Here is a 12,618-nt window from a genome sequence, read left to right on the forward strand (position 1 = left end):
AAAACAGAGATATAAAAAATTCAGATACGATGCTGGTTCTTAATGAGACAGTTTTTACCAATAAAGCGTCCAAAGAAGCATAGATAATTCATCGTATGCATCAATGATTTGGATACAAGCAGTAAAACTCTTTGATCTCATTGTTAGAAAATGAGACCGTACCCTGAAACTATGTTTCTTCATCATGAGATACTCAAAATTACAAAGCACGTGATACTCAAAATTACAAAGCACGTGATACTCAAAATTACTCGTTGGATTCAATGCCAGTACATCAAGCAATGTGTGATTTAATGGACACGATCGCCTGCAAAATCTCAATACATTGAAGCACACGAGTGATTTAGGTATTGGTACAAGCCGCCGCTAGCACATTGTTTGAACAAGTCCACACATTAAATTACGGAGCCTGAGCTTCTTGAATGAGTTAGCATTCGTCGCTGGCTGGAACTGTCATCGTATTTCTCTCGTGAAACACACGTTGGCTTCTTAGAGTATAAAGTGTATTGATAAACACCATAGAAGAGCTTAGAGCCATATTGGACGCATAATGATATGAAGTATCTCAAATGATGATTATTTCCTCTTGGACAGCATATCTTTTTTCAAGGCATATAAAAAGGGCATATGACTATTGATTAAAGAAATAAACATCTTATTTAGTTGGACTACAAAGCGTTAGTTTTTTATTTGATAATTCTATATAACTGATATGTTGATTTATTAATTTTTTCAATAAAATTCTCATTATACGTTAGACGTATTCTGTTTTGTAAACGAGAGTACAGGCTACAAAATTTTCTGAAGAGTATTGAATTTTAATTTTAATAAAACTTTTATCTCTAATAAAAATATAGATGAAGACTGTTCAATAGAATTTTGATGATTACGTTATTTATTCTTACTATTATAACTATATATAATACAATTTTAATATTATTACCTTTTTTAAGATTATTTATACCGGCTCATATTTAATTCTGTTAGAGTTGAAAATACTTCTTTTAAAACTAAAATCTAATTCTGTTAAGGAATATTTCATTTTAGATATTAATATTTTGAAAATTAAAAAGATAAAACATTTTAATTATATATCTCAAAATTTCTGATATGGATTTTATTCATAACATATTTCAAGCTGAAAAGCAAACTTTTGATGTAGATAATTTAAAATTCCTATATAAAATTAAATGAGACAATAATACCTCTTTTAATCAAATGAGAACTTCTTTAATAAAAGATGTAAAATATAGAAAAGAATACAAGACGTGGTTAAAAAAATTTTGCATTTAACCGGAGAAGAATTAATTTCTAAATAATTATTTTCATTATATTAAAATTGAGAGGATTTCTGATTTCCTTCCAACTGTTTTAATTATGGCACGTATCTCCATTAAATCATTGGAATTAAAAAGATAAAATTATGAATAAAATTGATCATAGAATTTACTCATGAATTAACATGGTGTTTTATCGCATTCCTTGCACGTTTAGGGAGAATAGGAATTAATATTATACATAATTTTTTATGAGTCATTATTTTTTATTAAGAGCCTCATTACACTTTATTACAGAACAGAAAAAACAGTGGGTAATTTTTTAATTACGATTTTAAATCAGCATGTTACATCAAGTTCATTATTTCGCAATATAGAGTTTAGAAAAGTTAGAGAATTACCTATTACTTAACCAATAACATAAGTTAATTTCTTGTTTTAATACAAAAAATAAGACCACTATGTTCTGATAACAGAATCTGGATTCCAGCTTACAAAAAAGTGAGATGGACCAAAATTAATTGTTATAAAAGTTTGGCACACATGAATTAAACATCTTCAAACTAGCTGATTTCAATTTGGGAGGTCAGATGTCATATTAGTCATTGATCTTGTAACTTAGCCATGATTAAATTAGTTTTAATCCCAGTTGCTCTAACATATCCAGACAAGTCCATAAGTCAAGGACACATGGCACATGAGAAATATGGCAGCTTCTCTTAAATGCAATGACCAGTAATACCTTAAGCTAAAATCTGATTTAGTTACAATGCATGGGAGAATCTTCTTTCCAAGATAATTTTTGGATGTCCTTCTTGTTTCGGTTGGAGGAAAACTAGAAAAGCAATGCAATTCTTCTCTAAAAATATCAGCCAGCTTTTAAAAAATAATATTGGTTAAAATCGAATCGAAAGGAAGAATGTCCCTCGATCATGTCTTAATTAGGCTACTATTGAGCTTCATTTATCCCTAGTTCTTAATTTGTAATCCATTTTCAATTGGGTTTCATATTACCATAAAATAAGACCTTAATTGGAGAAATAAAATAAAACTAATAAGTAATCTGATATTTTAAGGCAAAAATATGATGTCATAGTTGCGTAATTTTTGAAATTTTAATGAAGTGAGAGACAATACCGATGAACTATTTATCACTTGTTACTACAAAACAACTCTTCTCAGTTCACATTTTTAAAGAGATATTATTGGTTTATTTCATGAAAAATAGTACATTTATCGATCACTGAACAATATGTGATTCTATGATCGTATGTATGTGATGTATGTGATCACATTCATTGATCGGATACATGGTAATCACTGAAGTGTGCAACTATATGAAAGAGGGTGAATTACTTAATATTTTAAATAACCTTAAGTTAGTCTTGCCATTTTTTTAAAGAAATAATGAGTGATAATTCAAACATACTATATTTAATAAATACAGGCATATAATAGTTTACATTTTTTATTGAGCATCAGTCCATCAGAATATTTCATTAGTATTTATTTATTTGTCTAAAGTTAAAATCTTAAGAATGCATGAAAGAAATTTTATTATAAATTAAATCAGAGGATAGAACTGAGAAGAAAAAAGCGAATTATTAGAAAGATCATATTTTTGTAAACATTAATTTCTAATTTCTAAGCTGTAAGAAAAGGATAAATTTTAACTCAAAGATGCTTAAAGATGATTATTAAATTTCGATTCCATTACAATATATCACTTTTATCACCATTACAATATATCACCTTAAAACGAAATTTTGCATGTTTTAATCCGTGTTTGAAATGAATTACATAAATATCTGAGCTAATATATTATGTAAAGAAAAACTGTGAGCAAATTTACTACTATATCAGTAAATAATATTTAGTGAGGCAAATGTTGACATTATTTGATAAACTAAAAAAAATAGAAAAAACATATATCTCTTAAATTATATTATATCAGTGATTACACTTCAAAAGATCGGAACTTTTTAAGTATCATAAAATTTTCAGATTGATAATGCATAGACTTATATCAAAGGCATAAAATGCTTTGATAAAATTTAATTAATTATAATGAATACAGAAATCCAACCAAAATTGCTTTTAAATTCAGAGTCTAATTTGATTTATTGACAATCCCAATTAATGATAATATCTCTTTGATTCTTTCTCTTCCTCATTTCTAATAGTTGTGTAATTTGTCTGCATAATTCTGTTTTTCTGCGAACATTTATCTAAAAAGCATAGAAATCTTATTCTAAAAGCTAAAATGGTAATTTAAGAATTCTCCAATGTAACCGTTAAAACTAACAGATTAATAGTTAATTTACTCAGATAGATCATACTTGATATTTTTTTGATACTTTTCTTATCTACATATTTTATCAGAAAATATATTGAGATAATTATTACATTTCCATAACAAGCTATTCTGATACTGAACTCGAATTTAATCCATTTTCGAAAAATTCGGTATCAAACGCATATTCTTAAATTAGAAGCACCGATTACTTTGATTATATTGCTGTTACATTGTTAATCTCAGCATAAAATTCTTTATGCAAATTACTAATCATACACCATGTATCAGGTGATATTTAATTAAATATTTAAATGAAGTAGACGATATGAGAGGGATGCTATAATGAATGGTATTGTTCAGGAGCATGTTTTCGAATATATTAGAATTAATTTTGAATTAAATATTCTAATGTGAACACAAATTAAAGGATTTGGAATTATTATAAAAAGAATCGTATAAAAATAATTTCTTACATCAAGAATTTCTTCACCATTAACGCATCGATAATTTTGTCGATGCATAATTGGATATGAATCTTGCAAATCTTTATGCATAGACAAAGCCAAATATAGTTAGAAATCTGGAATTTCGTAAGTAATTTTATGCAATTTGTTATGAAATTTATGAATTGAATCAAAGGTTATTTCGTGAATTTAGTCAAAGGTTTTTATTGATAAGAACCAAAAACTTGATTAATGTGCGATATTGAGGTTGCAAAAAAGACGACAAATTGTTATTGAATAAACTGTAAAATTAATCAACGATGAAAACTCAGTAACTGTTGCAATATTAGTAATTCAATGCATAGGAAAATAAACACAATTATTTTTGAACCAAACTAGTATTACAATAACAGATTCTAATATGGAAAATTATCATTCTATATTTGATCATTTGAAATATTCCGATTAAAAACACCTGAACTGATTCATTTTATCATTTCACAAAAAGGTTTTGCTTGCTTAGTTTAGGTTTAATAAATTTCCTATAAAAAGAAATATAACTCTAATATGCCTGTTATAAATCTTTTGCATTTGATTACTTATAATATGAACCATCCTCTTTCAAAAACATTTCTCAGTGCCGAAATACGTCCTTTTTTAATAAAAATATGCGTTATATTTTTCGTGTTAAGAGTTGCCCTACTTTTCTGAGACACCTTAAAATTACAAATACTCAAATTTATATTCCCTTCTTTATTAAGGTGGAATTGTAATTTTCAAAAAATTAAAATAATCAATAGTATGTTTGATTAGCAATCACGGATTTCTAATCACAATGTTTGAATGATGTATCAATAGACAAATATTTGTATTTGCTAGTTTTTTTGAATTAAATAAGTACATATTTCTAAAAATAAATATCTCTATCTTGATTCGTGGTTATGCCTTCTAAATTTGGAAATAAATATATTCTTGCAAATTTTGCAGATAAAAGAATGAAAGTTTGCATGTGCATATATGAATATAAGAGAAAAATTTTACTGGCATTTTTGCACTGTAGGAGGAGTATAAAAATTCATCTTTTAATTCTAATATTTAGAATATTTTTATACAGTTACCCATCTTATTTAATGAAACTTTATAACTGGAAGTACATATCTAGGTGCAATATTAAAGGAAATAATCACTTTTTCCAGTTTCTGGGACACTCTATTTAAAAAAACTATGCAGAAAATTAAATAATATTGATAAATATTAGGAATTAAAATTTAAAATATTAGCAATATTCTATTGCTTACATCATGCCAAGGTTACTACAATTGTTTTCGCTTAGCGTATCCCATTAATCCTTCTAAAAATACCGGACCGGATCGACGAAGAGCCCAACAATGGAGATATCACTTTGATATAATATGTTACAAATCACTACTTAAATAGAAGGCTAAATAGAAATCAATGTAAGTTGATTTTAAAATTTCAACTTTTTCTTTTTCAACATAGAAATCAGCATATTTACGTCCATCTTCGTTGGTTAGCTGACAAAAGCCAAAAATTTCAGGTTTTTGTCAAAAAAAAAAAAAAAAAAAAAAAAATTCGAAGTGTCCTTACTTGTCAGTATTAAGACAACAAAAAAATAGGAAGAGAGAAAAATATACAACTTATCTAAAGAAAAATTTTTTTAAATAATTGCATTTTATTTTTTTGCTCTAAAATTCAAAAAATCAATATTTTGCCATAATTTATATTAGTTAATAACAGTTTTAAAATATTTTGATAAATTATCATTAACTCTTTCGGTTGGAAGTTAATAAATCAATATTGTATAAAAATATATAAATTATGAATATTTTAATATAATTTCTCATTAATTTATACAAAATAAGAAACAAAATTACAATACCCAACTTTCTACTAATAAATACTACAGCATTATTTGAAATACATAGGTATGTTCCACACAAAATGAGTTTTATATATATGGTGAGATTATTAAATATCAGTTTAATCACGATGTAAACAAATTAATTGTATTGGTATATAGTACACAAATTGAACTATATATAAGTGGTGAACATTTGTCATTTCCCAAAAATATTAAGTATTTAATGACAAAATTATTGGAAGATTAAGTCATATAATTCACTTCTATATCTCTAGTTCCAATAAATATCAATTTTTCAACAATTAGGAAAAGTAACTTTTAAATTAATTTCGCAAGAAAAAAAAATCGAGAAATTATTATTTTTTTGCACCTGTTTCTTAATTAAATTGAAATATTTCAAAAAATAAAAAACATTTATACACTAATTTATAAATTTGTTCCCTAGTTATGGATAAATATTTATCTAGAATATTCTCAGAAATTGGCAGAGAGATTTCATCCTTCATAAAGCATTATTTAGTCATTTCAGTCCACTTAATTGCTATCTCTGCAAAAGAGCAAAACTCTTGTAAGAAAATAAATTTATCCTCTTTAGAAGCCTGATTCGTCAGTATCTGATATTACTTTTAAAATTCGGAGTTTCTAAATTGCTTTTCTTTTAATTCACCTTAACCTATATTTTAAGATCTTAGAAGGTAGAATTTGAAATCATCCTAGTATATTAATTTTAATCTAGAATACTGAAAGCAATTTGTGTTTTAATAGTTAAAATTTCACAGTAATCCTTTATCGAAGCTTTGAACTAAATCTCGACTCTGCTGATTTAAACATTTCTGTGCTTGTAAATCCTTTTCAACGAAGCTTTTGTGTCTTAAATAATGAATTGTTGTAAATGATGCATTATCTGAATGATATCAAAACCAATTTGGTTCTTTCGGTGAAGGGATAAAATGTAATATCATTGAAAGTAAAGGCCATAAAGATACTATTTATTCGACACATTATTTTGCCAAAAATTGCTTAGAAATGTATGTATATTTGTCCCAATTCTTTTTATTGAAGTTCGAAACAAATTTTCATATTGTGACATTGTCCAAAAACGCTTTTTTCCCCTTTCTGACTAGACATTATCCCAAAACGCTTTTTCCTTTCTAATTATCCTTATTCTTAATTTCAAGTATATTCTGTTTGCATTCCAAAACATCACACAATTGTGTAACGGGCATAAAATATGTGTAAAACTAAATTTTTTAATTAATTCAAATCCTTAAAAAATATTTTAAATATAATTAATTCCATAGTATAATTATTACATTTGAATTCATATCAATACTATGTAATCTAAAAAGTGCGTCAAGGAAAGATTTTCTTAGTTTTTGATGGGTGTCCAATTTATAAATGATTACTTTACATGTATTCAGCAGTAATGTACTTAAATATATTATTCTGATTTTTTTTAGTTAATAATTATTAAATATGCTTTATTTTTCATTCTAATGTTACTTTCCTTATTTAGCGATGCTTGGATTTTGCTTGCTGATGGTGGTTTTATCCGCTACTTGCATCATTTGCTCCATCATTCTGATTGTTGGACTCTTCAAGGTAATTTTTCTCTTTCTCTGTACAGTTTAGACGATATTTGATTTTTTTTAAAATTGTGATAACTTTTTAACAATTCTGATTTTTTTTTAATTTAAAAATTTATTTGTTAACATCTTTCCGAGATATTACTAGAAAATCGCTTTTCCCTGTCTTTGAGTGTTAATATATTTAATTATTTATAGTTTTCCGTTTCGTGGTATTTGCTTAATGTCTCAGAATATTTGGTTCTGTTTCTAAATGTTATAAATTTTAACATTCAATTAAATGTTATAAAATTTAATAATGTTATTAAGCCTATTTAATAATTTATTATATTTTATTAAATGTAATAAATGTTAATATTTGTATTTGATGTAATTAAGAAACACACAGATTTGGTTAGAATATTTAAATTTTTGTGATAAAAGTAGTTTATAATTGTATGGGATACACATTCATGAATTATAGTTAGCCTGGAAAAGCTATATTTTTCATGCAAATAAAAATATTATTATAATTTAAAACAATTCAAAACTCTCAGAATCAATATCAATCTTTATATAGCTGACTGAAAGGAATTCGTATTTTAATTTACAATATATTGGAGTAAATTTCTGCTGATTAAAAGTAATTTCTAAGAATTTCGAAAAATATAATTTTAAGGCTTTAAAAAAACTTGAAATTAATTGTTAATCATTCCATAACTGTTATGTAAGAATTCTTTTAAATATCGCAATTCATAAATCGTAGTTAAAGGCATAAAATTCTGTAATAAATCCTCGTTCGGATAGGCGCTTCTATACTTCTTTTTTTTTACTCTCAAACTGCTCGAAAATTTGGCAGAACTTTCATTATAACTTCAATAATATTAGAACTTAGAAATAGTCTAAGAGGAAAATTAATAATCTCAAATTTTAAAAAAATGCTTTTGAAATTGCTAATTTCTTAGGTATTATTATTATCATCTGACTTCATAATATGATTTCGCTCATGAATTAGAGAATTCCAACAGAATATGGAGTCTAATAAAAGAATAAAAAAGAAAAATTAATAAATAAAAATTTTAAGAGATACTAAAATATTTTTCTTCTTTTATTACCCGTCATCGGTTATGTATTTTGAATTCAAAATAAATCGGATATGCATTTTGTAACTCTTCTGCTTGATTGACTGCATTATAACTTTGATGCGGATTTACAGTTTTAGTATCAAGCACAGACAGACATCTTTTTCTCTGTGTAATTTATAGAGTTTTTGTGTTATTGTTTTCGTATACAAATGAATAGACAACTCAACACTTAATCAAATGTTTGGCATATTTGTCCAAAATTTGATACATATTTGCAAATTTTGAACTTATGTCACATTTCATTCATGAAGAGCCTTAAAGTTTTCATATTCATATATATGTGGAGCGATATGCAGATTTAACCTATATGCATTTCGTCCAAAATTTCATACGACATTCATCAAATACTCAAGATCACCTTTTCTGAAAGTTGTGATACTTTTTGTTCCATATGCTTTACATATGAGAATATAAAGATTTATGAAGTAAATTTGGTGTGATAATACTTGTCATTTTTTGCTATGAATCAGGAATAAGTAGGAAATTTAAGAAATTAAGCTGTTTTCTCTAAAAATCATAAAAAAAGATCAAGACATAGCCAAACAGGTAAATAAATAAGTTTAAGTGATAACACTTTTTGCCATGTCATGAAATTAATGACGTTCCAGGAGCTAAATTCATGCATTTTAAAATAACAGATTCAAGAAATAAATAAAAAATAAATAAACAATTAATATTAATATTTTTGCAGCTTAGTGGAAAGAAGATATCTATTCAAAAAGAAAACATTCTTAGTTGCTAATGATTTGCAGGAATGATGAAGAATGCAGTTTTTAATACAAATAATATTTCATACTTCTGATGAATGCCATCATTTGATTCACGCTTATTATCTGCTTAGATGAACGTAAAAATGAGAAGAGCAGTATTCATCCAAAATTATCTATTCTAAGTAATTAAGATTTTAGTTTGGACATGTGTTATTCTTCAATATTATTTAAACTTAAAAACATATCTGGAACTACTGAAAAGAGACTGATATACTACTGCTTTTACATTCAATATTAAAAAAAAGTGGAATTTAAACTCGTGCTATTCTTATTTAAATGTAAGTAGAAAAGGTATAATCTAATTAAATAAAATGAGTGGGCTTCAGACATGAACCATAGTGTTTAAAAAAAAGATATTTCTCCAGCTTTTAAAAATTTAGCAAAATTTTTCTCGGACTTTGGCTCTTGCATATATAATATCTAAGTTTAGTCTTCCACGGATTTACATAACAAAGCACATTTTAGAAATATAACACAAGTGCTATAGGAGATTATCGGTATTTTCAGATTGTTATAATGAGATGAATTTTTATTTTTAAATAAATAAGAAAGAAAAAAAGTTTTCAAGTATTAATATCCTATAGAAATGTAAATTAGCACATATCCAAAAATGAAATTGCTTTAACAGAAAAATCAATTTCATTTACAGTAGTTTAGTTCGTTCATTGTAAAAACAAATTGTTTGTTTAGGGAATTTAAATAAAAAGGATTAAGTATTAAAATATTTCTATTGCAAGTCATATTTATTTCTATTTAATAAAACTTTTAAACTCCTATAAAAACTCTTTTAAAGATAAGAAATGTCTTTTTTTTTGTTCTTTTATTTAACTTCTAAAGAAATTGAGAACCATTATTTCTTTAATTTAACAGAGGAGTAGTGAGCTTATTACCATATGTTTATCATGAATTAACTTTTATGTGCTGAGTTTGTCTCATCATTCCCTGTAGATATAATTTTCTTTTCAGTTTCATATATAATGGACTTAAAGCGCATTTAACTGCAATATTTTTCCTGGTTAAAATTCTCAGATTAAGATTTTACAGTTATGAAATACAGAAATTGGAATTTTGGGCTTGAATTCAATAATTTTTCTGCTCGATTTATTTATAAACCATTAGTTGAGAATAAAAATTTATAATTGTTTCGTTAATTGCTCTGCCTGACTGTACGCCAAGTAATAATTACACTGCTGGTCAAAAGTACTGCAAATTTGAGAAATTTCACGTTTTTTCATTAAAAAGGCCCCAAAGAAATATTTTTCGTTTAAAGTGGTATTTTCTAGTATAAATATGATAAAGAAGTTTCAAGCTATTTTGCCATCCATTATGAAGTAATCTTCTGCTATGATTGTGTTATCCCAATAGTTTATTATAAAATCGCTCCGACTGGGAAGAATTTCATTTCGTTTGTTGCGCTGTCGAAGAGCTTTCGCTGTGCATTGCTTTTCAATTTAAACTGATAATTTCTTTTTAAGATGTGTGGATTAACTCATGAAAAGCGCCGATGTGTTATTTGAATACATAAAGGAAACGTTTCAAATGTTAGGATTGCTCATCAGTGCTACTGCAGTGAGTTGACTGTTTCACGCCTCATAAAGAGATTCAAAACAGAAGGAACCGTAGATAAAAAAGCCTAGAAGTGGTCTCTGAAGTTATCTTCTAAACGTACTGATGCTACATTGACACGATTATGCCGTAAAAATAGATTTTCTAGTGTAGCAGAACTTGCAAAAGAATGGAATGAGTCCACGTCTATCATTGCCAGTCCCAGAACATTTCGCAGGAGGCTCTGTGAAACTGATTACAAGCCACAAGTGCCTAGAAGAAACCCAGTACTGACGAAAGCAATGTGGAAAAAACGATTGGAGTGGGCCAAGATGGACAAAAATAGGAGCATTTCAGAATGAAGACAAGTTATATTCAGTGACGAAAGTCGCTTTTTTAAAAATTTCTAACAAGCCTGGTCACGTTTTGCGTACAGCAAAGGAGATCATGAGGTCAAACTGCCTACTGAGTACATGAAAACATCCAGAAAGAGTAATGGTGGGGGAGGGGGGCATATCAGATCAGTCAACTGGACTTCATTTCTTCATTTTGCACAGGGAACTATGAATGGTAACAAGTAGTTGGTGTGCTGAAGAATCAATTGCTTCGTAGTGCACGTAACATGTTCCCAAGGCAGATATGGACATTTCAGCAATATATAGCACCCCGCCATACGTCGAAAAAGGTGATACAAACTTTACAATTAATTTTAAATTTCATTTCTTTTCAGTTTTGACCTCTATATCGAAACATTCGTTATTTTAGGTTAAAGGTGCCTTTGCAAAAAATGGTATTAATGTTCTCGCATAGCCAGGACACTCGCCATATTTAAACCCCATTGAGAATTTATGGATTATAATGGCAAAGGAAATAATTGAGAATAATCCCAGAACAAAACGAGAACTTCAGCAAACAATAATTAAAGTTTGACACCAAGAAATGCTGAAAGAAATGTTGCAAAACCTTGTGGATTTCATGCCTAACAGAGTGGCTTTAGTGATCGAAGCCAGATGCGGCTCAACCAAATATTAAATGATTTTCAGTTAACTTGAAGTCTTTTATGCTCTTTTCTGATCAGAAGGACTTGAAATTTTTTCTTTACTTCATTTTATTCCAGGGAACAAAAATTTATTCCAATACTGATAACCTGTACATTTTGTTTGTATTTTATTCTTTTTGATATTAATTTTTTTTGTTCAATAACATAAATTGATCTAAAGGCAATATATAATAAACATATTGACATAAAAGAATATCACTTTAAATGAAAAAAATGTTACTTTGGGGGGGGCATATTCTTGAAGAAACGTGACATTTCTGAAACTTGCAATACTTTTGACCAGTAGTGTAAATAAATAAAGCTTCACAAGAGCTTCATTAATTGCTTTACTGTATAAAAAGGCACCACTAGGATATATTAAACAAATAAAATAAATATTATTGAATTCTGTTCATTACCAAATATGTTATTGTTAAACGGTACAGCTACATTTATCAATAGTTCATCTCAATTTTAATTCATTTTAGAATAATTCTTTCTGGTTCTTTCTGATTTTTATTGTCTTCCCATTAAAATTTGATACTAATTTTCATCTAATTAAATGTATTTATATGCAAAATTTGTATAAATTTACTTATGTGCCTGAGAAATAATAAGACGTCTTGCTCGAACGATTTTAAATACTCTCTCAACTT

General features: G+C 27.0%; 1 protein-coding gene across 1 annotated transcript in view; it reads left to right on the forward strand.

Annotated features, from left to right (window-relative positions):
- Nucleotides 1-12,618, forward strand: part of LOC129959358 (uncharacterized) — a 54,742-nt gene that overhangs the window by 9,446 nt on the left and 32,678 nt on the right. Inside the window, exon 3 of the mRNA XM_056072176.1 lies at nt 7,415-7,500. Coding sequence (XP_055928151.1) covers nt 7,415-7,500 — 86 coding nt within the window. The remainder of the gene's footprint in view (nt 1-7,414; nt 7,501-12,618) is intronic.

The sequence above is a fragment of the Argiope bruennichi genome, chromosome X1 (assembly GCF_947563725.1).
Source record: "Argiope bruennichi chromosome X1, qqArgBrue1.1, whole genome shotgun sequence".
Classification (NCBI taxonomy): Eukaryota; Metazoa; Arthropoda; class Arachnida; order Araneae; family Araneidae; genus Argiope; species Argiope bruennichi.